At 47.3% G+C, this 26,496-nt stretch overlaps 1 protein-coding gene across 21 annotated transcripts in view; it reads left to right on the forward strand.

Moving 5' to 3' along the window:
* RGS6 (regulator of G protein signaling 6) overlaps window positions 1-26,496 on the forward strand; it is a 636,900-nt gene that overhangs the window by 593,208 nt on the left and 17,196 nt on the right. For 11 of the 21 annotated variants that reach the window (XM_054448764.2, XM_054448762.2, XM_054448768.2 and 8 more), the window contains 2 exons: window positions 13,439-13,528; window positions 17,290-17,343. In XM_054448764.2, coding sequence (XP_054304739.1) covers window positions 13,439-13,528; window positions 17,290-17,343 — 144 coding nt within the window. The remainder of the gene's footprint in view (window positions 1-13,438; window positions 13,529-17,289; window positions 17,344-26,496) is intronic. The other 10 variants (XM_054448775.2, XM_054448772.2, XM_054448777.2 and 7 more) reach the window with 2 other exon arrangements.

Below are 26,496 nucleotides of genomic sequence, written 5' to 3' on the forward strand. Positions count from 1 at the left end.
CGCTCATGGGATGTAAAGATCTAGATCACAGGTCTGTATCTGTAGATTTGAATCACAGGCTGTAGTTTGTGACCCTGTTTGTGCTAAATAAAATTTAGCACATGTCATGAAAATTATTGAAATGCTTCAAGAAATCCAGAAAGCTACAGGATAGAGGATTGGGCATAAAGGATCTTCAGTTTTTGGGGGGAGAGTAAGTTAGAGGAGACTTTGTTTTGGTGCAGCCATGGCAACACAGAAATCTGAATTGTGAATGTTTCTATATGAGGATTGAGTGTTGCGGAGCAGAGGTCAGCAGGTGCCAAGAGACTCACACTGCCTTACCTTCCTGGACAGCACTGGCTGCCTGCCCCAGCAAAGTAGGTGCAGTTCAGAAGTTCCCAGGTATAAAAAGGAGGTTAAAATCCTTAGCAGCCCATGACCAGCCAGGACTTGCACTCGGATGTCCTCGCTTGCTGGCCAAGATTCTGCTCAGACCACACTGTCCCTGGATTGTTAGTGCTGAGGGCTTGGTGGTCGCACTGAGACCTGGAGAAGTTCTAGTCCCTAGAGAAAGGCCAAGAGTTTAGGAGTTCCTTCTAGAATTTTACATTTAAGTTCTTTAAACTTTCCCTTCTCAGTTTACCTCTCTGTTAAATGGGGATGTTAACACCTCAGCCCATGGGGCTCAGGGGCTCTGGGCGGCTTCCTCGGCTGGTCATGATGGTTCTCATAAACCCCCTGCGGTGGTCATATGCTTTAACATTAGTGCTCAGTAGCCTGAGTGAAAGTACAGCCAGATTTATGAATTCACTGGAAGCAGGGACTGGGGGTGGGGTGCAGCCTCTCTCCAGTGGGTTTTGTTTCTTATTTGACCACATGCATTGTTAGAGCCAAGTTAATTGCCTGTATTTGCTTCCTGTGGAAATATTTCACAAGACACCCTGTCATCGTGGGCCCAGCATTTGTACTTGTGTTTTGCTGATCCATTTAGCTTTTTTGAAAATTTGGGCCAAGACCAAATCTTCCATAAAGGTCTGTGGGCTGTGACCATAGCCTTCAGCTGTTTGCTGTGTTCCAATTTCATAGACTTAGCCTTGTGAGGGGAGAAAAAAATATGGGCCATGATTATTTTTTTTTAAGGACTCAGTTCTTTATGCTATGGATTGAATTCTCTGTTCCCAACCACGGGGCCTCAAAGGACCTGCATTGTCACCTACTTGCTATGTGGTCTGAGGCAAGGGCCTTGACCTTTTGTGCCTTAGTTTCCTCATCTGGGTGATGGGGGTGATGTCTTCTCTACAGCCCGCTAGGGATTTTAGAGAAATCAGATGAGCTAATAGCCCTGAAAAATCTTTGAAAAAGTTAAAAGTGCTATATATTTGTAAGTGTGAACTCACAAAAATTAATGACTTTAGTACTCTCTGGGGTCTCGTAATTTCAAGCTGGATCCAAAAGAAATTCTCTCAAAATATCTGCCCTTAGATGGGAAAAAATGCCAGAAAAGGATATAAGAACCAAATTTTCAGGTCCTGGAGTGCATCCTACGGAATTTGAGTTTCTCATCCTGAAGACAGTAGCAAAGCATTGCAGGCGCTTACCTGGAAGACGGTGAGTCCCATGGTGATGGGCATAGTAGGCTGGAGCCAAGAGAGAGTTCTGAATCCTGGGGCATGTCATATAAAGCTCTGCTGGCAGTTGTTGGTGGAGAGAATTAAACCACAGGAAGTATTAAGAACCTTCAGCTTCCTTGTAGGGCATTTGCCTCTTTCCAAAGCCTTCACAGGCTCTAGAAGAGATAGAAATCAGCTGCCAGCACAGTGGCTGCTTAGCTTCCATTTTAAAAGTCTCAGAGTACCAAGGATGTTCCAAGGACTATCTCCCTGGATCCATTCAATCATTTGTCCATCTGCCCATCCACCCATGTCATGAACATCCATTCTCCCATTCAAGTTGGGAGACCTTGACCTGTGCGACATAATATTCTGTGCAGAGGGAAATAACATGGGAAATAGGAGGCCCAGATGGCTTTTTGCCATCAGGCAGAGCTGATCTAAAAGCACATCATTCTTTACAAACAAAACAAACCAGACCTAAGAAAGCACTTCATTAGATAGGATTGGATTGGAAATCTGTCCTTTAAGTGGACTGATAGTGGAATAGGACAAGCCAGCCCAGCCCCATTGGCTTTGATCCTTGCAGTTCCCCACCTCACCTTCCTACTTGTCCCAGCCCTACTGCTTTCCTGACCTGTGGTACCTGCTAAGATGCCCCACCCTGCCCTGTACCTGGAGTGTCTGGGCCTTCCAGACCTCTGGATTTGAAAGTTCTTTCATGGGAGCAGAAATTTGGTCTTCTTTACCTTTTATAAGTTCCTGCATCACAAAGGTAATGCTGAATGCTGAATGTCAGCTAAATGCTGACAATTCATTCCAGAATTATAACATTTTCAGCTGTGCCTATCAAAGAAGCGGGGGACAATTTGTCCCTTAGCTTTCAACTTTGGAGAGACAACCTTGGGGAGTACACCTAGTAGGTAGTCAAGAAAGGCAGGTGAAATTAAATTCCTACAATGTGTCAATTCAGCAAAACTTGGAATACCCACTAAGTGTCAGATGTTCTAGGCGCTGTGAATATACAAATGCGTAGGGGGGTTCCCTTCCTTAAGCGGCCCTGGGTCTGACTTACCACAGCTCTGCGTGGCCTTGATGAAATCACAAAAGGATCAAAGAGCATGCTCAAGGCCAGAATGAGGTCTGCGTGATAAAAGAGCTGAGAAAGATACCGTCAAGTCCACACCCGCCATGAGCAGACAAGAAGCCTCTAGCAAAACGTTTATATTATTACTAAGTGTAGATGTTTAAATGCAACTTGATTAAGGAATGCAGTTTCTACCATTTGCTTTGTTTAAAAGCCAAAGCCCAGTAGAGTGTGATTTTAGGTTTGCCCAGATTATTCAGAAGTAGAAGTCTTCCCAGCTGTTCATCTTCGCTCCAGTGGTGGAGGTGGCGGCATTGCGTGCCAGTATCACAAGACCACACCAAGTTTCCTGGTATTAATCCTCTATTGGAAGGCATTTCCTGGTAGACTCTCATGCCAGACATATTTTAATAAGGAATTCTGTGACACTGCTTGCTCTGGGGGTTGCTCATTTTGTCCTGTGGGTGGTTTTATTTTTGGGAGATGAACAGCAGAGGGAGGGATGCATTTTGCAGAGATAAATCAGTCATTTGTGATCCAGTTCTGTTTATTACCGCACAGACTAGTAGTTCCTGACAGCTACTGAGAGAAGACGTCAAAGAGTTCAATTCCAAAATTTCTTGGTTGCTACTTCTAAGCATAGATTCCTTACACCAAAACCCCATGCCCTCCTTGAGAAGGAAAAGGAAAACACTTTTCTTTTTTTCTTTTTTTGGAGAAGGAATGTTGCTCTGTCGCCCAGGCTGGTGTGTGGTGGCACAGTCTCGGCTCACTGCAAGCTCCGCCTCCTGGGTTCGCACCATTCTCTTGCCTCAGCCTCCTGAGTAGCTGGGACTACAGGCGCCCGCCACCACGCCCAGCTAATTTTTTGTATTTTTTAGTAGAGACGGGGTTTCACCATATTAGCCAGGATGGTCTCGATCTCCTGACCTCATGATCCGCCCGCCTTGGCCTCCCAGAGTGCTGGGATTACAGGCATGAGCTACTGCGCTCGGCCAGGAAAACACTTTTCTAAGTTAATATCCCTGGTATTTGGGTAGGTGAAAGACAGTATGCAAAGCTGTCTTTGAAGCTACCCTTATCTAAGAATAGGGATTGAACAGCATGAAAATACTGTGCCCTTTGGCCGGTTAAATTAAATCTGTTTTTATAGATGCTTTGCAGAGTAAAGGCAAAGGATCATTTACTCTCACATCCTCTTATGACCTGGAATGATGCCGTATGTGGAAACACGGGGCTCCCATGTCCTACTTAGGAGGCTAAGGAAATCCAAAGGGGGCACTTCCCATTTTAGATCCACGTGATCCCAGGTTGTTCATCCAAAGGTACATCCAGAAAGAGCAACAGCTTCCTATCTTTCACTATGTGGATGTCCGTATTGTTGCGGTATCTTTTCTGTTGCCTCTTCTATGTTTGTTAAGCAGATACTGATTTGTGAACCACTTCAAGTCCTCACCACTGTGCTGTCCTGCAAGAACAGTGCTGAAGAAAAGCTCATTTTCCCTAGACTTCAGCTAACCATGCCTAAGGTCTGAGGACCTTTGGTCAAACGTATTCAAGTCTCTTGAAAGGTGAGACTGGAGGATACAGACTTATGACTTCCTAAGGGCCCATCAGCCCTCAACGCTTTACCAGGCTGGGACCTTGTTTCCAAAGATGTTCATAGCTCCCTTCAAGTATAGATGGCAAGTTGTGCATGGACTGCCTGTTAAGTGAGAAACCAGAGCTTGGGCCATCCCTGATGTCTTGGCCATTACCATTGCTAACAGCAGTGATAGTGAATGGTACCCAAAAGGGAATTGTAAGCAGTGGCCACACCTTCTACTAGGATGACTCAGATTTAGGACTCAAGAGGAGGCTCCTAACTTTCCTGCAACCACACATGGAGGGATTTTGTCTCAGCCAACCAGTACTGACTCCCCTTGGGACCCAAGTGAAGGACAATGAAAAGCAGCACATCAATGTGAGAAGAGCATGAGCTTTGGGGTCACACAGCTCTGGGTTCAAATCCTGGCTCCATACTTATCTTGGGTAAGCCACTTGACCTGTTAGAGTTTCAGTATCCTCATTTTTAAAATGGGGGTGTTTAAACCTAAGCACTACTTCAGAGCAAACATCACCAACAACTAAAATAGTACAGCTAGACTCTGCTCCCAAATCCTCTTTGCTTCTTTCTCCAGAATCTCTCTCATCCCATAAATCATCCCTTGCAAGGACAGTCACAGCATGAAATTATTATTGCCACTTGACATGTATAATCATTTTTGTAGTGCTTCCACTTCTACTTCCACATTTAATTGTGTGATTGACAGGACTAGAAAGGACTAGAAAGGTGAGCTTTTGGCTCCCAGTCCAGTTCCTTCTCCATCCCCCCACACAGCAACACCACATCCTGTCCACACAGCCTCATTTTCCTTCAAGAGACTACATGGGACCCAAAAGCTCCCAAAGTCTGGATGTGATTCTAGGCAGCTTAGGTATGGAGGACAGAGATGAGGCACACACACCTGCAAAAAGAAAAATAGGATACTTGAAAATCACAAGAAGAGCTCTTGGCCGCTGTGCAATGCTCCAGCCGAGTGGTTCTCCACTCCAGGAGGACGTTCTGAAGCTGGGAAATGAGATCTGTGCTGTCTTAGGAGCCCACAGCACAGGGGAGGACATAAGGGTCTTCTTGAGGAGTTTAGCTGCATGCTTGTGGCCCAGGGCCCCAGTCATTTGTCTGATTACCTTCCCCACCTCTTGAGAGAGTCACTGTGTTTTGTCTAAAAAGAAAGGAGATTTCCAAATGAGGACTCTCTCAGCAAAATATTGATTTTCAGCAGGTGTGGTTTTGAGACAGTTTGTACTGCATGCTCTCTCCAGCTCTCACTGTGCCTCAGACTCTATTGATTCTACTTGGTTTTGATCCTGCCTTAGCATTCCAGGCAAGCAGAGCTCTCCTAGCCCAAGAAGAGAAAACGAAGGTGGAGTGGCTCATCGGGGTAACATCCCTGCACTACAGCCATCAACCACTCCAGGGATATGATGCCTCCCACTGCTGAGGACTCTGGCTAAGACACTGGTGTGATTTAGAGCCCTAGAGCATTGGTTTATCATCATATAGAGAACCACCCTCATCTTCTTTGGAGGAGGTGCCTCTCCACTGCATCCCAAGGTGGGAGTGACCTCTGGTAGTTCTGCTTGTTCATAGTCAACTCAGTCATCTCTGTTGTAGAAAGAGAAAGAGAGAGAGGGCAAGAAAGAGAGGGAGGGAGAGAGGAAGGAAGTGGGAAAGGAGGGAAGAAGATAAGGCAAGACAAAATAAGACAGATAAAGCAAGAAAGAGAGAGAGCACGCGGGCGAGGAAGCCAGCACACTTTTTCTCCATCCCCTTAGGAATTTACTCTCAGCAGGCGCTTGGCTTGGCTGGTTTTGCCAGTGACTCCCTTGCACTTTGCAGATTCTGAATATACATTTCCCTTAAGACTGGTTGTCTGCAGAATAGGGGAAACAAACCAGCACCCCCATAAATCAGCAGAGGTCACTGCCAAGAGCTTTGTACACTTGCTGTCCCTGGCAGTGATAAACTCATTGCATTTGGGAAATGGCCAAAGACCCTGAGTCCAATCTTAATTCTCATTCCCAGAAAAATCTCAGTTTTCTGTTCACCCACCCCCGTTTTACTGTCTTTGTGTTTCCTAGACAAAGCTGGCAAGGAGGAAAGAACACAGTTCCATAACTGGATCATCAAAGGCTGCATTTCGTTGCTTGGGGGAGGAGTTGCAGGGTAGGAAAGAGTCACAGATCCCTAGGCTGTGGAAAAGAGAGGCCCAGGCCAGAGGGAGGCTAAAGCCATGGGGTCTGCATGGGGTGTGAGAGATCCGCAGAGGTTCTCAGATTCTGTTTTTCTCAGACCCGCGCCTTGGATCTGCTATTATTGCTGTGGTCGGTTGTTCCCTTGAAGGGTGGTTCAGGCTGTTATAATGGTGGTCAAGGGCTAGCAATGGGATTGGTGTGGTGAGACCACCTCACGGGACTCATGCTCCAGTAGTTTGTGTTCTTATCCTCTTATCTTTCTCCCCATACCATCCTCACCTTGGTATCTGGCTTTGGAGTTGGCCATATGACATGGAGAAGATGAGAGTGGTGTCCAAACTGCTCCTCTGACCCACATGGGCCTCCTGAGAATGGACCACCTCTCGCTGCTGCCCTTTCCTCCTTGCCCCTTGATTGTCTTTCTCCTCTGATTGATCAGACTGTGAAGCTGCAAGACCAGACCCTCCCTCCCTGCAATCCCACAGAATTAGGAGACATATTTCTGTCTCTCTACACAGATCTTTCCCCTTTGATGAGAACCTTTCCGGTTGAGAGACCACCATTCCCCACTTGTAGCAGGATAGGTCATCCCCAGGTACACACATTGATACCCTGTGCCTGTACTTCATCTCTGCAGCCCTTAGCTGAATTAGCTAAATGCATCTCTGTGCAAAGTCTATCATGCCTAGTTGGAGCTAAGCTTTATGACATTAGAGACCTATTTGTCTTATTCAGGCTGTTATCTCAGTGTCTGACACAGTGCCCTGGCACCTAGTAAATGCTCAATAACTATTTGCTGAATATTATTTTGATTCAGTGTTTAGACATCTGCTTTATCCTGCTCTATTTTGATTGACAAGTTCTTTCTCTTCATGAACCAGGCTTTTCCTTCCTAAAATGAGTCTATAAGAATTAGCTGGATCAGAGGGGAATTTGGTGCTGAGCCAGAAGAGCTGGCTAGGGGAGATTTCCTCACTTCTCATGGGGCAGCAGAGGGGTATTGTGAGATATTGAGAAGTCAGAACAAGAAGCAGGGAACTGTTGCTTTGGAGAAGGGTCTGGAGAGGGTCCAGACACTATGATAGGCTTTTCCAGATGACTCAGGAGCCACCTGGCTCTGTCAGCCAGAAAGAAGTGGTGCCTGACACAAGGAGACAGTGTGTCATTTTTACTCTGGACTAACATTTGTACCTAAGCTTTAAATGTTAAAATAATTTGGCCGGGTGTGGTGGCTCATGGCTGTAATCCCAGCACTTTGGGAGGCCTAGGCGGGTGAATCACTTGAGGCCAGGGGTTTCAGACCAGCCTGGCCAACATGGTGAAACACCGTCTCTACTAAAAAATATACAAAAATTAGCCAGGCATGGTGGTGCGTGCTTGTAATCCCAGCTACTTGGGAGGCTGAGGCAGGAGGATTGCTTGAACCCATGAGGTGGAGGTTGCAGTGAGCCAAGATCACACCACTGCACTCCAGCCTGGGCAACAGAGCAAAGACTCCATCTCAAAAAGAAAATGTTAGAACAATTTAAAGAGACAACAAATGAAAGCAAAGACCAATGATATCCCTCAGCCTGGGCTCTAAGACCATTAGGGATGGCTGAGCCAAGATATTCATGCTCCTCTGAGCTGAGTGTAATCATTCGCCTTCTGTGCAGAGAGCAAGAATTTGATGCAGTCATAAACCCAAACAAGTATGGAGCCAGTAAACTTGCTGAACATTAAATTCCAACTGGCATTTCAGTGAACATGTATATTCGACTAACATCTGACCCTGTGCTAGACACTATGCATCTGTAAAAGATAAACACATACTGTTCCTCAAGGCACTTAAACAAGAGTGAGCTGGATTTTTGTCTGAAATTTTCAGAAAAACACTTAGTGAAGTACGTTCACACTAAGTTTGTTAAATCAGAATATGTCTGGACTATCCAAGTAGTCTCAGAACCAGGCCACTATTTGAGGCTGGGCGCGGTGGCTCACGCCTATAATCTCAGCACTTTGGGAGGCTGAAACAGGTGGATCACTTGAGGCCAGGAGTTCGAGACCAGCCTGGCCAACATGGGGAAACCCCGTATCCACTAAAAATACAAAAATCAGCTGGGTGTGGTGGTGCATGCCTGTAGTCCCAGCTACTCATGAGGCTGAGGCACAAGAATCACTTGAACCCGGGAGGCAGAAGTTGCAGTGAACTGAGGTCACACCACTGCACTGCAGCCTGAGTGACAGAGCGAGACTTTATCTCAAAAAAAAAAAAAAAAAAAAAAAAACCAAGTCAGTATTTAATTTCATTTGAGTCCAATGAGTTTATTCCCATTAGTGGGGTAACTCCCCTGCTTTTGTAAATATGAGGGTATCTCAGGAAGAATAAGTCCCAAAAACAAGATTCTTTGGGTTCCAACCAAAGATGAAATCAAGAGGGCCTCACATGTGACCAAGACATTTTCTGCTTTCTGCTTTCTTTTTTGTTTATTTTTTAAATTGAGATGTAAAAGTTGTATGTATTTATGGTATACAGCATGCAATTTTGATATATGTATACATTGTGGAATGGATAAATCAAGCCACTTAACATATGCATGGCCTCACACACTTATTGTTTATAGTGAGAACACTTAAAGTCTACTCTCAGCAATTTTCAGGTATATAATATATTGTTTTTAACTGCAGTCTGTAGTCACCGTGATGTTCAAGAGACCTCTTGAACATATTCTTCCTCTCTAATTATGTGTATCCTTTGACCAATGTCTTCCCAGTCCTTCCCACTCCCCACAGCCCCTGGTAGAACAGCCATTCTGCTCTCTGCTTCTGTGAGTGTGATTGTCTTAGATTCCACATACAGGCACATCTCATTTTATTGCACTTCCCTTTATTATGCCTTATAGATTCTGTGTTTTTTACAAATTGAAGGTTTGTGGCAACCCCACATCAAGCAAGTCTATCAGCACCATTTTTCCAATAGCATGTGCTCACTTTGTGTCTGTGTCACAGTTTGGTAATTCTTACAACATTAAGCTTTTTTATTATGATTATATTTTTATGGTGATCTGTGATTGGTGATCTTTGATGTTACTATTGTAATTGCTCTGGGGGTGCCCAACTGCACCCGAATAAGACAATGAACTTAATACATGTTGTATGTATTTGTTTTCTGACTCCTCTACCAAATCAGCCATTTCCCCATCTCTTTCCCTCTCCTTGGGCCTCTCTACTCCCTGAAATGACAACTATATTGAAATTGGTCCAATTAATAACTCTGCAGTGGTCAGGCAAAAGGAACAGTCGCACGTCTCTAAATCAAAAACTAGAAATGATTAAGCTTAGTGAGGAAGGCACGTTGAAAGCCAAGATAGGCTGAAAGATAGGCCTCTTATGCCAAACAGCCAAGGTGTGAATACAAAGAAAAGTTTATTGAAGATTAAACATGCTACTCCAGTGAACACACAAAAGATAAGAAAGCAAAACAACCTTATTGCTGATATGGAGACAGTTTTAGTGGTCTGAATAGAAGATCAAATCAGACACAACATTCCCTTAAGCCAAAGCCTAATCCAGAGCAAGGACTTACCTTGCTTCAATTCTATGAAGGCTGAAAGAGGTGAGGAAGCTGCAGAAGAAAAGTTTGAAGCTAACAGAGGTTGGTTCATGTGGTTTACAAAAAGAAACCAAGTCCATAACATAAAAGTGCAAAGTGAAACAGCAAGTGCTGATATAGAAGCTGCAGCAAGTTATCCAGAAAATCTAGCTAAGATCATTGATGAAGGTGGCTACAGTAAACAACAGATTTGCAGTGTAGATTAAACAGCCTTATATTGGAAGAAGATAAATCTAGGGTTTTCATAGCTAGAGAAGACAAGTCCATTCCTGGCTTCAAAGCTTGAAAGGACAGGCTGACTCTCTTGCTAGGGCTAATGCAGCTGGTGACTATAAGTTGATACCAATGCTCATTTACTATTCTGAAAATCCTAGGGCCTTTAAGAATGATGCTAAATATATTCTGCCTGTGTTCTATAAATGGACCAACAAAGTCTGGATGGCAGCACATCTGTTTGCAGCATGGTTTACTGAACACTTTAAGGCCACTGTTGAGACCTACTGTTGAGGAAAAAAATATTTCTTTCCAAATATTGCTGTTCATTGACAATGCACCAAGCCATCCAAGAGCTCTGATGGAGATGTACAAGGAGATTAATGTTGTTTTCATGACTGCTAACACAACATCCATTCTGTAGCCTATGGATCAAGAGGTAATTTCAACTTTTCAAGTCTTATTATTTAAGAAATACATTTCATAAAGCTATAGCTGCCACAGAGAGTGATTCCTCTGATGGATTTGGGCAAAGTAAATCAAAACCCTTCTAGAAAGGAGTCACCCTTCTGGATGCCATTAAGAACATTTGTGTTTCGTGGAAAGAAGTAAAAATATCAACATTAATGGGAATTTGGAAGAAGTTGATTCCAGCCCTCATGGATGACTTTGAGAAGTTCAAGATCCCAGTGAAGAAAGTAACTGCAGATGTGGTGGAAATAGCAAGACAACTAGAATTAGAAATAGAGCTTGAAGATGTGACTGAATTGCTACAACTTCATAATAAAACTTTAATGAACGAGGAGTTGCTTCCTATGGAAGAGTAAAGAAAGTGGTTTCTTGAGGTGGAATCTACTCCTAATGAAAATGTTGCAAACATTGTTGAGATGACAACAAAGAATTTAGAATATTACATCAACTTAGTTGATAAAGCAGCAGCAGGATTTGACAGGATTGACTGCAATTTTGAAAGAAGTTCTACGTAGGTAAAATGCTGTCAAACAGCATCACATGCTACAGAGAAATCTTGCTAAAGGAAGAGTCAATTGATGTAACAAACTTCATTGTCTTATTTTAAGAAATTGCCACAGTCACCTCAGCCTTCAGCAGTCACCACCCTAATCAGTCAGAATCCAACAATATCAAGACAAGACCCTCCCCCAGCAAAAGGATTATGACTCGCCAAAGACTCAGATGATCCTTAGCATTTTAACAATAAAGTATTTTTTAATTAAGGTATGTACCTTGTTTTTTCAGACATGTTATTGCACACATCATTGACTGAATATAGTGTAAACATAACTTTTATGTGTACTGAGAAACTAAATATTTCTTATGACTTGCTTTATTGTGGTGGCCTGGAACCAAACCCACAATACCTCCAAGGTCTCCCTACGTAAGTGAAGACAAGTGGTATTTTGTCTTTCTGTACCTGACTTATTTCACTTAACCTAATGTTCTCCAGGTTTGTTCATGTTGTCACAAATGACAGGATTTCCTTCTTTGCTAAGGCCAAATAGTATTCCATTATGCCCATATACTGCATTTCCTTTACCCATTTATCTATTCATTGATGGACTCATAGGTTGACTCCATATCTTGGCTACTATGCTCTCCCTTTCTTTTGTGCTGGGTAAGGAGTGAGTCTTGGTGAATCCTTGTCATTGCTCTGTCTTTTTCTGGCCAGGCATCTCTAAAATGTGTCCCTCAGCTGATGGGAGGTCTCTGCCTCCTCCTTCCATCCCTTCCCTGGAAAGAGCACCAAGGAAGAGGTCCTTAATGACCAGTTCCTGCCTCTCAGCTGAGCACTCTCCTCCTCCCTGACCAGCTCTCCATCCCCCTCACCACTAGGGCCTTTGTCTGGCTTCTTGAGAAGAACAATGAGCATACATGGGCGAAGATGCTTCCTCCACCAGGACAGCCATTAACTAACAAGCCCACCCTCCCCAGTGAAGGCCAACCTCCCTCCTAACACATTCTCTCTTGGGACAGCTAAGCTTTCCTGTGCATCTGAGCTGAATTCCACTTCAATGGATAAATAATCTTGTCCACTGACAAGTCCTCTTTTCTAATGGACCAGGATTTTCCTACCCTTGATGAGGACAGATCTGTTTGGAAGGGACCACAAGATTCTAGGAATTAGCTGGAAATCAGGGGTGAAATTATTTGCCAAGGCCAGAATGTATAACAAATGCCCCTGGGAGCCGAAGAAAAGAGGTGGCACCTTGCTGCAGTACCTGCCCCTCCTGGGTGTTAGTTACATGTCCTGTGATGTGGTTGCCAAGAACTCCTTCCAGGATGAGGTGGCGGCCCTGAAATGCACAAACTGACCCAATTACATTATTGCCTGTTTTTTTTTAATTAAACTTTTTATTTTGAGATACGTATTGATTCTGATGCAGTTATAAGAAATACTGTGCTGTTTACCCAGTTTGCCCCAGTGGCAACATCTTGCAAAACTATAGTACAATGTCACAGCCATGATATTGACATGGCTACAATCCCCTGATTTTATTCATATTTCCCAATTTTACTTGTGCCCCATGTATGTATGTGTGCATTTAGTTCTGTACAACTTTATCACGTGTTAAGATGTGTCAAAATACAGAACCATTCTGTCACCACAAAGATCCTTCCTGTTGCCTTTTATAACCACACCTCCCTTGCTCCCTCTACTTCCTTATCTCTAACCCCAGCAACCACTAATCTGTTCTTTGTCTCTATAATTTGTCATTTCAAGAATGTTATATAAATGAAATAATATAGTTTATAATCTGGAGCTTGGCTTTTTTACTCATCCTAATTCTCTTGAGATTCATCCAAGTTGTTGTTGGGTGTAAGAACAGTTTGTTCCTCCTCATTGCTGTGTCTGGTTTTAATCATTAAGCACCCCAACATGGCACCCAAGCCCAATTACAAATCCTTTGGGACATGATCCTCAGGGAACTTTTATTCTAAGAGAGCCAATATGTTTTGTTTGGTGCTTCTGAGTTTGGGGGTGTGGGGATGGAACATGTTGCAAGTTTTTCTAGGTACATGCAAACATACCTAGGTTCCTTCATCTCCTTCCCCAAAACAGTGATCAATTGGATTGTAATATTCTTTAGCACTGGTTGACAGCCCTTCCTTTTGTCTCCCTGTCACCTTCCTCCCCAGGAGCACATCTACAAGCTGATGAAGAGTGACAGCTATGCCCGCTTCCTCCGGTCAAATGCTTACCAGGATTTGCTGCTGGCCAAGAAGAAGGTATCTTTGGGAAGGGCAGACTTGCTCTTCTTAGCACTGTTGACTCCTGCCTGCTGCTTGCTGCTGGTTTGAAATGAGAATATCATCCCTTGGGTTTTATTTATTTCCTACTTTCTTCTTTCCCTTCTCTATCTGCTCCCATTCTAATGGAGAACAGTTAGGATTGTCACCACCCCAGCCCCACTGCAAGGTCCAGGATGGGGCATCCTACCTCCACATCCCTATTTCCTCTCTCTGCATGTTCTGCCCATGGTGGGGGTGGGTACGTAGGGTGACAAAAGACTAAGGCCACAGTGGCTCAGCATAGGAGTGCAGGGCTGGCAGTAACACCAGCAAAACCCTTAGGACACTGGAGAGAGCCCCTCACTGCAAAGTCCAGCCCCTTCACCTCAGACCTCTCTCCCTGACCAGCCCAGAGAGGAGTATGAGGCCAGGGTTGGGGCAGCTCTCTCACTGGTCAGAAACTTGTCAGTTTCAAGAGCACAATCAGGTACCTGAAGTCATCCTGGGGTTTCTCCCTCCTTGACAGCCCCTTCCTCTCCCGCACCTGCCCCACGGTGTTGCCTTTCTCTCTTAACCAAGAAGTAACTGCACCCAGCTCCTTCCTCCTCCTCCTTAGAACTCAGCCATGGTTCCTTGCAGCCCATGGAGTCATGAATTTGAGGTGCAGGGGGCCCTCAGCATGCAGGTAAGGGGTGACAGAAGCAGGAGTGAACTCAGCTAGATTCCTGGGAAGAGAGGAGGAAGAGTAGGCAGGAGAATAGGGTCCAGGAAGGGAGTGGAAGGCGAGAGAGAGGGCTCCTGGTTTCAGTACACCTGCCCACCCTCTGTGCTTTTCAGCTCTGATCTGAGGCCCATGTGTGGTTAAGTGTGGCTCAACTTGCACCAAACCCTATGACTTCTGTGCCATGGCACTTAGGAAGCACATGCATCCCTTTCTCCTCCCTCCTGGCCTCCCAGCCCCAGGCCCTAAGCACATGGTTGCCCATCACATGCTCTCCGTTGGGCTGCCTCTCAGCCATGCAAGCCTTCTCTCTGTGTGCTGTCACTCTCATGTGCTAGGATCCTGTCTGCGTATCTGGTTGGGACCACACAACTCCAGAGTCCCAGAGAGCATTTATACCCTGCTCTCCTGCCCTTGTGTAGCCCTGGAAAGAGGCCATAGGGTCTGAGATAGGAAAGAGGACTTCTGGGGTATCCCAATTGTCAGCAGCTCTCTGGGTTTCCTGCATCCCTCCCCACAGGTGTGGCTACTGTGATGGGCAGTGTGGAGCCTGGCCTCCTGTCGATTCCCCTGCTGGAGGATGCCAATGGAGGGGCTCCTTTGGAGGAGGCCGACACCCTCATGCATGGCTGTAATGCCCATTTTTTCTAAGAACTAGAGGAAAGAAAAATTATAGGAACTTTTGATAACTCCAGCCCAGATCTCATGGATGAAGGTCAGAGTAAGTTCTTATTTTCTGTGGCTCAAGACCCCTGACTTGATCACAATTTGGTGACTTTCTAAGGCTCTGGTAGTTTCACCAATCTGGGCCTGTCTACACACCTAGAAGAAGAGAAGCTAGAGGCCATTCATTCTCCTTGTGGGTTTGAACACAAAGGAAAAATGCACCCCAAACCAGGCTGAGACCCCTGTGGCTGCAGATCCTCCCTTCCAAGGAGAAAACCTCTCAGAGGAGGTCATTTGAGTAAGGAAGGAACTGGCAACCTGCCTGGGAAAAGTTCCTTAGAATTATCCTCCCAGCTCCCGAAGTAAGGGATGTTCTTGAGACAGAAAGCCCTTGCAGATACCAACAACATCTCAATGCCAAGGAGTTGTTTCCCAAAACAGTGACAAAACCTGCTTTCTCCTTCTATTTCTTCCTGAGAGTCTCCAGGTATGGATCTGATTTGTAACTCAGCACTTTCAGGTAGGCCTAGAGTATTCTTCTGATTTCAGGGACGGGTTCACCGTATCCAGGTCATAAAAGGTATGTGAGATTCACAACCTCCAGCGGAGAGAGGGAATATGAATCAGCCTCACTTTTCTGCTGTAGAACTGACCTGGATGGAGTCTTGAGGCACAGGCTTCTGATCCTTCATCCCTAATTCAGCCTCTTTTCTAATATTTTCCAAATAAATGATAGTCGCACTGAAGAACCAGGTTTTCAGGGGGTAGGTGAGCTGAGTCCTGAGGGCTACTCTAGGAAACTTCAGTACCAGTGATGATGGTTTTCCAGGGAAGCTCAATGGCCAGTGCAAGGCAGAGGAGCCAAGTGAGCCAGACCAGTGGCCACCCTCTGTGAGCCAGAGGATAAGAATAACAGGCCGACAATGCCAGCTGCAGGGCCCAGGACTGGCCTGACTTGAGCCAAATGTATGCCACCCAGGCTGGCCACAGGGTTCAAGCTGAGTCCTGCCATCCGCAGAATAGAGACTTGGTATGGTACCCGGGGCCAAGCATGAGTCCTTCAGTTCCTAGTACAAGAAGAAAGGCCAGCCCAACTCTGTGGTGTTATGTCGTTTGTGTTGTATTTTCCTTCTGCAACCTCATATCTGTTTTCTGGCAGCCAGCTGAGCTGACAAGCGTCCTGGCTGCCAAGGAAGACCCCCAACTTCATCCACACAGGCAGCTGCCTTTGGCCTGTCCCTTCTGCTTTCAGCACAGTCCGCAGACCCATAGACACCAGGCTGCCTCTTTAGCTCCCTCATTTCAGTTACTTGCTGGGTGTATGTTTGTGTCTATGTGAGTGTGTGCACTCTCTGAACTTCTCGGCCTCGGGCTCAGGACCCTGGAACGGGATCCAGGATACACTAGCAGGTATTTGAGCGGTCATTCTACTCTCCCGGAACCCCTGCAGGTAGGAAATGTGGGGTGAAAGGAAAGTCAGGAGCACCCCACACCTCTCTTCCTCCTGTAGTAGAGGGAGGCTAGGCCTGGAAGGACATTCAAGGACTTTGCCTCTCCTCGCTCCTGTTCTGGCAACCCCAGCTAAGAGTTCCCCACAATGGTTTCTGAGCTTCCTCTAGCCTGTCGTACGTACATCTTGGCAGGTGTTATGTCACCTTTTGGATACTGAGAAAACACACAATCCCCGTGTTATTGTCTTCTGAGACCCAAGACCCTTTGTCCATGGCAAAGTCTATGAGTAGACCCTCCTTGCTCTAAGGACACAGAACGAGGGTCACTAGGAAGTCACTGAAGTTAGCAAACTTTCTGGCTGCCTCTGGGCAGGGGAATCTCGAGAGAGAAAACAGTCCGAAGGCAGACTCACGGATGAGTAGATAACTTCACTTCCGCGGCAGCCACTTCCTGACATCCCTCCCACACCCCGCTGGCTCTCAGAGCCAGTCTGTTCTGTGTTAGGACTTGGGGGCCCCAGGGCTACAACCACCAGGACTCTTGCCTGTGGGCACGGCAGGTTGAAAGCAGCAAGCAAGCTGCTCAAACCCACCGACTGTGGTCCTGTGCAAAGTCGTGATGGTTCTGATCCAAGCCCCGCAAGCACAGTTCATAGCCCCTGGAGAAGCAAAGCCCCCTCTCTGCTCCCTGCTCCAAGGAGGCAGCACCATTTCTCGTGGGCTTATGTCTTCTGTCTTCTGTCTCTCCCATTGACTCTTCCAACAGCTCTGGCTACTTCTCTTTTCCTATTTTCGCCCCATTTTGCTTTGGTTTTTGTTATTCTTTAGCTGCAGCTGCTGCTGTTTGGGAACCATGTATAAGCTGAAGATTTTTTTTTTCTGTATTTTTCTCCCTACCCTTTTTTTTTTTTTTCCTAAAGCCAGAAAGTGAGCAAGGTCGTAGAACTTCCCTAGAAAAGTTCACTCGCAGTGTGGTAAGTTCAGTCGGTTTTCTTCCCTCAGCTTTTCTTTTGGTTTTGGTTTTTTCTTCTTTTTTTTCCCCCCCTTTGGTTGTTGTTTCCTTTGGGGTGGGAGGGAGTCCAGTGCTTTCTCCCTCGACTCAGCCCTTTTCTTTTGCGAGTGTCTGCAGCTTCTCTTCTAAGGATGAAAATGCAAAAAGAGCAAGCGGCTCCCTCTGCAGAAGGTGCACCCTTGATCGCCCAGCCTCAGGCCTGGGCATTTGATCGTCTATTCAGGGCTTTGAGGAGGAGGGACCCTGCTGCCCTCAGGGCTGTGCGGTTTGTGCATCTTCTGCAGCAGCCCAGGGAGAAGCCATCGAACTATACCGTGAAATAAATTGGCTCAGAATCATAGCTCATCGGAAAAAAAAAAAAAAAAAAAGCCAAAATTTCCCTCTGTGAACCCTGGCAGTCACGCCGGTGTGGGTCGCGAGCTAATGTTGCTGTGTAGGCGGCTTTTGCTGTGTGCAGAAAGCGGCCGTACTGCATGGGTCCTGGCGATGTGGCCTAGCTGGTGTGTGTGTTAGTTGCCTCTGCATGAGTCCCTTCCAGCCCCCATCAGCCTCATGTGCACAGTGTGATAGGGAGAGGAGGGAAGTAGCTGAATCCCTGCGGTGTCTTGGGTACTCCCCGGGGGCAAGGTCCCACCGGCCTCCTCAGGCCTTGATTCTAACAGGCTGGGTAAAGATAGGCTTCAGATTCCTACAGGTTCATGGTACGCCCCGGCTAGAGAGTGGTAGAGCTCTCCACAGTGGCACATAAAGACAGCCGTGGCAACAGGTGGGAGTGGGGAGTCCGTGGCTCTTCCCTGGGGTGCATGGCTGAGACTCTCTACCATGGTTTGTAGAACAACACAGGCCAATCTCCTCTTTCCATGCTGGTCACCCCAAGATTTGAACATTGAGCTCAGTGCACAAGAAATACTCAATCCCGCTCAATCATGGGCCCCATCCTGTACCATGAACATCAAACCAGAGGGAACCAGGGAGCGGGGGTCCCATGCAGGGAACTGGCCACATTCCCTTCCCGAAGGGTGGCAGCCCGTTGATACTGACTTGCCTTTGTTCCACCTCTGTTGAAGAGGAAAATCCTTGTAAAACCTGACTACTGTGTGACTCGTATATGTATTTCATCCTTTTAAGAAAAAGTCTAAGGATCCTGGGTTGAAAGCAGCCTAGTCATTTACCTGTCATAGCTAGATGCATTTTAAGTGCATTTAAACGTTATCTTGAATTTGCTACATGTAAACCTCAAATAACTCTAGTAGGTGGCAATTAATTAAACATTGGTATCCATCCCTTCCCTTCCTCCGTCTTCCCTCTCTGTGGCCTTTCCTCATGAGAAATCAGAATGTGCAGAACACAAGGCCTGCGGGCGCCTCGTCTATCTTCATGGCTGGCTTGCCATGGCCATGGGGCTCCGCACACCAAGAAGCTGCCACAGGCTGTCAGAGTCAAGGCTTCTGGGACTTCCTTCGCTCCATGATGGCCTGAGAGAAGGTAGTGGGATCCCATCTCTCTCTGTCTCTTTTGAGGCGTGGCTACTGTGCGGGTAGAGGATGGCTAGGGATTTTGCTGACAAGCCAAGGGTGCCTGTGACTCTCCGGTGCAAACTGTAAGCAGAGCCTTGACAGACCCCGGAAGCTCTTCAGGGGTGACTGTGCAAGCCGCGGGTGCAAGAGAGGAAGCCTGGTAGTTGGACAAAACGTCCAGACATCTTCAGGCTGTTTTTCAAGAGAAGTGAGTGAGTATCAAGGCAGGCAAGAGTGGTCTCACCGAAGCTCTTTGAGGAGCGTTTATTGATTTCCCTTCATCCCAGAAGTGGTGTTGGCTTGGTGTTGGCTTGGGGATTCTCCAAGGTCTGTTAGCAAAGTATTTGGAACAAGAAAGCACCAAGACACCCCTAAGTGTCTGAAGTGCACACATGGGAGAGCTTCCAGAGAGAGTTTCAGAGCGAGCTGAAGGAGAAAAGTATCCTAAGCTCCTGAGGGTATGGATAAAAGGCCCAAACTTAAATTCCCTGCTGTTCTTTTCTTTTATGAACAAGAAACTCTAATAGGTGATGCATTCAGAATTTGGGGTTCCAGTGGTGGAGATGGATTGCCATCTATCCATGCTCCTCCTGCTCTTGGGGTGGCACCATACCCCCACAAGATGTGGCTAAGTTTGGGGATATTACCCATGTGTTGGCTCTCAGATTACTTAAGGTTGGAACCCAGGAATCTGGTCTCAACAGCCCAGTGGTCTCATCAAACAGAACTAACTGACCAACCAATATGCCTTGCAATTTGATAGCCATTCTCTGACTATCATATGCCTAAAGTATTTGATTTCTCTAAGAGAAGATCTACGTGAATGTTTTATCTGCTATATACTGCAAGCTATAAAACTAAATGAAGGGCCAGCTCAGTAGCATTCCCGTGTTGCTGGGAAAGATGTGTAAGAAAGAACATGACCCATGTCATGGGGCTAATAATGGAAATAGGGGAGTGAAGCTGGGCAGCTCACGGACCAAAGACGTGAGGCCAATTACCATTTAGAATTAATTGATGGCAAAAAAAAATGAAGTTGATCCAGGTGATTGGATGACTCATTCAGCTGGAGGCTTGTCAAGACTGAATCTGAATTCAGAATTTCTCCCCAGAACATGCCAATGTCATTTCTTTTCTTGGTAGAAGAGAAACACTTGGAAAAAACAAATTGTTCTTTCCAAGTCTTATGTTGTACCACGACATAGAGGGATTATCTGTTAAGATCACATATGCCCCCTTTTCCATGAGATCCTAAGAAGACATTTAATATGGTTCATGGAAGCTTTTAGGGCCATGTTAGTTTGGGTGTCGAAGGAGCCTGGCACTCCCCAGTCAATAGAGGAAGTGCTGTATGAGCTTCTCTTTCCAATGCAAGCTTCATTCCAGGTCACTCAGGACTTGGATACACAAAGCAAATGTCCGGGGACGCTGTGCCAAGCATCCTGTCATTTTGCAGACTGAAATCACAAACCCTGCTTGTTTGATAAGGCCCAGGTTCTGAACTAAACATGACTGAAGTCCACGACAGGGTGCAACTAGCCTACAATGCACGTTCATCCAAAATGGAAAACAAGACTCCCTCTGGTGGGCCCAGCCTCACAGATGCCCAGCTGGCCAGGCAAAACACAGGCTGGGTTTCAGCCCCTGTTGATCCTCAGCTGCCTTTGTGCAGTGAATAACCCACACCACTGTACATGACCGCCCTTGTCCAAGGAGCCTGTTTGTTTCAGAAAGAGCTGTAACACATAGCAGCTTCTCCAGGGCCCCCAATACATGGCCTCAGGTCATGTGATTTGGAGCCTGTCTCTGCCTAATCCTGCTCATGGGGAAGCTTCCTTTCACAGTGGCTGTAACATATGAAAACCACAGTAGGAGAAATCTGGCTAGTCACTGTGGGTTGCCTTTGCTTCACCTTCCAGCTGTTCTTCAGATTCTTTGGTGGGAAGTCTCAGGCGTTACTGACCAGGGAGAGGAGGTGCCTTCTCTCACTGAAGACTCTTTCCTGTTGCTTGGTGATGACCAGCCTGCCACTCTCTGCTGTCTTCCTGATTTTGCAGTTGACAGAGGACAATAGGAGCATGAAGGTGGCCAGAGCTGAAACGCTAACCCTCCCACTGCTTCTTGAGACAGAGTCTCACTCTCCCAGGCTGGAGTGCAGTGGCGCAATCTTGGCTCACTGCAACCTCTGCCTCCTAGGTTCAAGCGATTCTCCTGCCTCAGCCTCCCGAGTAGCTGGGATTACAGGCACGCACCACCACACCTGGCTAATTTTTGTACTTTTAGGAGAGACGGGGTTTCACCATATTGGCCAGGCTGGTCTCAAACTCCCGACCCCAAGTGATCCACCTGCCTCTGCCTCGGCCTCCTAAAGTGCTGGGATTACAGGCGTGAGCCACCACACCCGGCCCCCTGCTCTCTCTTAAGTGTGCTTGTTGCTTCAGCTTCCACAGAGTCTATCACAGTGGGGTGGGGCCCTCACCACAGAGGGCCTGGCTCTGACATAGAGGACCAGGAACATGCATGGGAGGGAGGGGGGGCAAGAGGAAACGGGGCCAAGCCACAGCAGCAGCTCCTTTGTTGAGATACTGGCTGAAGCCATCTGGTGAGAGCTCCAACCTAGGGAGGAGAAGCTGGAGAAAGTCCTTTGCTCCTCTGTTCAGTTCTACAGAAAAAGCCACAGAGGGTGATAGCACTGAAGTTAGGAGAAAATGGCAGCCCCGAGTGAGGCTGATGTCAGCCTCCCTGGGTACCTTCGGACACTCAGTTGAAACCTTACCTGCCCTCTTGAGAGCTTCATCAGCTCCAGCCTTGGGCTCCAAAGATAGATAGAAAACGGGGTTGCTGGTGCCAGAGCAAGCACTGGAGGCCACAGAGGAGAAGGGAGAGGAGGACCAGGCGTTCATCCACCTCCTAAGAGAGCATCGAAGTTTAGCTTTGCCAAGGTGCTCCTTGGAATTGCAGCAGGAAGGGCCGGAAGCTGCAGAAGGCTTGGCATGTGATGGGTGGCATCTCTGCGACAGGCTTTCCTGGCCTGCCTGCCAAGGAATGCAGCAGGCAAGTCAGATGGGGAGCGGGAAGCTCTGGGAGCCAGCTGCCACTCAGCCTCCCTCACCCCCTGCTTCCCTCCCCCTGTTCCTTCCCCTGCCAAAAGCCAAGGAAGAGCTAATGAGAGCCAAGAAGTCAACAGCTCACTCACCCCTCTCCAGGCAGCTCTGCAGAGAGAAACTCCCAGCTCCAGGCCCAGGTGCTGACCGGAAGTGGAGGGCTGAGGCTCTCCACAGGGGAGGGAGCAGGCAGACAACCAGGGCAGTCAGCCAACCGGCAGGAGCAGCTCCTGCCCCCAGGAAGGCGGTATTGTTTTCCCCTCCTCCTCAAGGTTTCATGGGGAACAGTCTTTGCACCCTAGTGGAATGAGTTCCCAAATACCTAGACTCAGCAGAGTCCCCAGAGGGCTTTGACCTCAGTTGAAATGATCTTTTCGTGCCTCTGGCAAGGGCCAATTGGCTAAAAATCTTTCCAAAGGGTTAGTTTTTATTGCAAACGGTCCTTGGACTCCTTTGGGACCACTGGGTCACAAACATTAGTGCCAGCCTCTCCCATCTCAGCGCGCTGAGACCAGCTGCAGTGAAACCCTGGCCCTGGCTGGAGCTGGAGGGAGACCTCCATCAAAGTGTTTGGGAAGGAAAGCACGGAAACCTGCCTCTCTGGAGTAGCAAGTGCATGTCCTGGGACTCTGAGACACCTCAGCAGCCCTCCTCCAGACTGGCTCCTGCTTCCAGCCTCAGCTTGCTACCTATGTGACCTCAAGCAAATCACTAGCCCTCTGAGCCCTGGTTTTCTCCTCTGAAATGACTTGGACTAGGTCGTCTCAATGGTCCCTTCCAGCTAGGGGTGTTATGCAGGTCTGTGTTTCCCTCTGTCCCGAGATTTCTGAGTTATATGACTCATTCCTTAGAATGGGAGAGGAGCTGTCTTCTTGCCCAGTTAGTTACCTGATTCAGAAGTGCCTGCCAGCCTGTGAGGCTGGGAAATAAACCGTGGATAGACTTGAGTTGGGTGTATTTACAAAGCCTGGACATGCACTGGCAGGAGAACTGAGTGCCCCGGGCTCCCCACACCTACACCACAGGCCCTGCTCAGCTGGTCAGGGTTCACCGGCGACGGTGAGGCGCCAGAGGGTCAGGGAGGACTCACAGAGAACAGGGTGAGTTCCCTACACCCTTCAGCTTGCCAGTTCTGCAGTCTCCACCCTTCCGGGCTGGATGCCCAGCTGTGTGTGTGTCAGGTGGGGTCAGCTGGGCAGAAAGGTAGACACCAGGGTCGGTGTTGCCGCATCACTGCATGCACTGTGGGGTCCCAGGGGCCCTATGGGTATATGAAGGAATGAAATGTGAGCACTTGGGAATCTCAGCACACCCTGCTGCTCACCTGCTACCAGGCTTTCTGGTTCCCTAGGGAACCCTGGGCCAGCTTGTCACTGTCCTCTTTTAGCGATGGGAAATAAAGAGTATGAGAGACAGTGTTATCCTGTTTACAATCAGTGGTGAAGTCCGTGGTTAAGACCAGGTTACAACTCCTCTGTGCTTCGCTTTTTATCTTGGCTCTGTGTGAAATTAGGAAAAGCATATTTACTGTTATAGTTTTGTAGCTGGAAAATGAAAATATAAAAGTCTATTTTTTATAAACTACAAAATGTAAAACAATAGACTCAGTATGGCTGGTGGGTGCAGAGAAGACAGTGACAAAGTGGCTCCTCACGGGGTTGACAGGAGTCTCGAGACTTTCATCAAAAAAGGCCAGAAGTTGGTTGTCATTTTTGAGACACTGGGCCCTAGACCCTGACGTTTCCCTTGGAAGGAGGAACCCCCAGCTGTTCCCGCTGATGGTTCAACCTGTCCACCAAAAGCAGCCAAAATGCCCTCCCCACGGTGTGCCCACTCGGAGAAAAACCCCACTGGTGACTCACCTTCTGGACACGTGGGGCAATCAGGGCCCGGTGGGGGCAGCTGCTCCTGGCTTTCCCTGGCCGGCCCTCCCTCAACCCCCGCCCAGGCCCTCTCCTGCCTTCCCCAGACCCCAATGTGCCAAGCAGTCAGTGAAAATCAAATCCTCTGAGGCAGAAAGACACAGCTGTGTGTTTACAGCCACTGATTCAGATCCAAATCGCGTACCCTGCCAGTCTCTAGCAAGGCAGGCTGGGGGCAAAGTGTGTGTATGCCAAGCAGGGATCTATTTCGGGAGGTGACCTGCAGGCCTTCGCCATGATGGTGCCTTCCTCCCACCCACTCTCAGGAAAGGTGCTCTCACTTTACAAGCGGCTGATGGGGTTGTGGGGTCTCGGCATGCTTGTCACTCGTGCAGTCAGACCCCAGTGCCATCCTCGTGCAGCCACATGGGAACAGTGTGGGCTCCCACCTGCCTGGTAAGAAGGCAGAGAGTGAAGGGGAGTGCAGGGCCCCCCCCCACAGGATAAACAGCGGGAAGGCCGACCACTCAGAAGACAGGATGCCCGCCTCTGCCTAGGACAGAGCCTGCCTCAGTCCTGTCTGGGGAGCAGCAGCACCGCAGCAGAAGGGCCAGAGAAAGAGCATCCAATGGCAGGAATCTGGCAAGGCGACAGCACTGCCAATGGCAAGGTCAAGGAGAGGAGACCCAACTCTGCCTGTGGTCTAGACTGGAAAGTTCAAAGAGAAATCAGAGAGCTTCAAGTCTGAGGACCTCAAAGGCTAAGAAGTAAGACCTCCCCCCCCACCCATGGAAGTCCCCCAAAAATGAGCTCCTGGTGGAAACAACAGGGGATGATTCCCCTTTTTAAAATAGCAAATGAGTGTCCCTGGTTTGAGTTGAGTTAGGAAAGCATGACATTTTGGAAGGAGGCCAGGATACCTGTCCATAGGTAGGAATAGCCTGTAAGATGTTGCCCTCCTGCAGTGTGGCTAAATGGGACACTGCTGGGGGCAGGGAGGGGTGCTTAGAAGGACTCAGAGCACTGGGATTTTTAGTTTTGTCATGTTTGCCCAAAGGTGGATGAGAGAAAGACCCTTGAGTGTTTGCTTAGTGGCTTCCCAATGGGTGGGAAGGTGAGACGGAGTTGGAAGCATGGAGCCACCCCAGCAGTGGCAGGGCCCACAGGGCAGCGGTTCTTCCATGCCCCCTAATCATGGCCACATCCTATCAGCCTGAGCAACAGCACCATGGCCACAAATGGGAATGGGCCTCTTTGGTGTAATATTTGGCAGATTCTCTCCACACCCCCTATGGCGGTCTGGCTGTTTGTTAGAAGGGTAACCTTAAAAAATACATTTCCCACTCCAGAAAATACTCATATGTGGCCTGTTAGCAGCACAATAAGGGTGAAAGCAATGTCCATTCCTGCCTCCCTCCCCCTGCTCACCTCCACTTCCCTGTTTGCCCCTATGTAGGTGAAGTGAGTATATTCAGCATCTTCATGGCAGGTGAGAGGGTGTATTAATCCGTCTATGTCCGCTGGAAAGGCAGTCTCTGAGTGGGCCACAAGGGTTCAGCCATGGCCCATCCAATATCCTTTTTGATGACTTGGATGAAGAGACAAACATTCCAACCACATTCAAAGATCCAGACCTCCAAAGTGTGGCTCATTTGGTAGATAATGGAATTATATTTATTTGGAAAGCATTTCCTGCAGCTGGGATGATGGGTCAAAAACAGACAGATAGCATTTTACCAGATCATATTTGTGTGTGTGTGTGTTTTTAATTCGGTTTCCCAACTACAGGATGGCATTTGTAGCCTTTCCTAAAAATCAAGTTAAAAAAAAAAAAAAAAGTTCTTGGGTTGTAATTGACGATAAGCTTAGTGTAAGCAAATGCAGAATGCAGCTGCTTTCCAAAGGGCAACTTTAGGCTATATAACAAAAGTGGGAAAGGAAAAGTATTCCATTGCTTTTTGTTGCTCTAAGCAATATTAAGTCTTGGTTCTAAGCCCCCACGTTATCAGGAACTTTAACATCTAGAGACAATTCAGAGAGAAGAGCTAGAGAGAGAAAGTGACCCTGGAAGCCACGTCGGAAGAGGCTGGAGTAAAAATGTCTAGCCCCCCAGCAGACTTGATGGCCACCGTGAGCTCTTTGCATTTGTTTTCAAGAGTGGACACTTCCGGGTTGCTCCAGAGAGCAAGGCTAGAACAAATGGCTAGAAGATAGATAGAAGATACTAAAAATATTCTAACAATAACAAAATATTCCAACAATGGACTATGTCCCCTCAAAGGGCAACGAGCTCCGTGTCTAGCCGTTTAGAAGCTGAACGGCCAAGGATAGTGCAGAGTAGGTTTCTACACCGGATCCCATGATATTTTGCATCTGGAATTCTATGCTGCCCCAAATGCTTGTTAAATGGATCTGACTGCATTTCATTCTGTGGTTTATAAATAAGTCCTGGAAAAGGAGAATGAATTCTAAGGAGGGAGTTTGCTGAGATTGGAGGAGAGGGATCCGAAAGACTCAAGACTAGACTCTGCCTTGAGGGAGAAAAAGCCACAAGATGACACACTCAAAGCAAGGGAAACCGTCAGGAAGTGGAATTACTGCCCTTCACATGTCATCCTTGCCTTTTTTTCTG

The sequence above is a fragment of the Pongo pygmaeus genome, chromosome 15 (genome assembly GCF_028885625.2).
Source record: "Pongo pygmaeus isolate AG05252 chromosome 15, NHGRI_mPonPyg2-v2.0_pri, whole genome shotgun sequence".
Classification (NCBI taxonomy): Eukaryota; Metazoa; Chordata; class Mammalia; order Primates; family Hominidae; genus Pongo; species Pongo pygmaeus.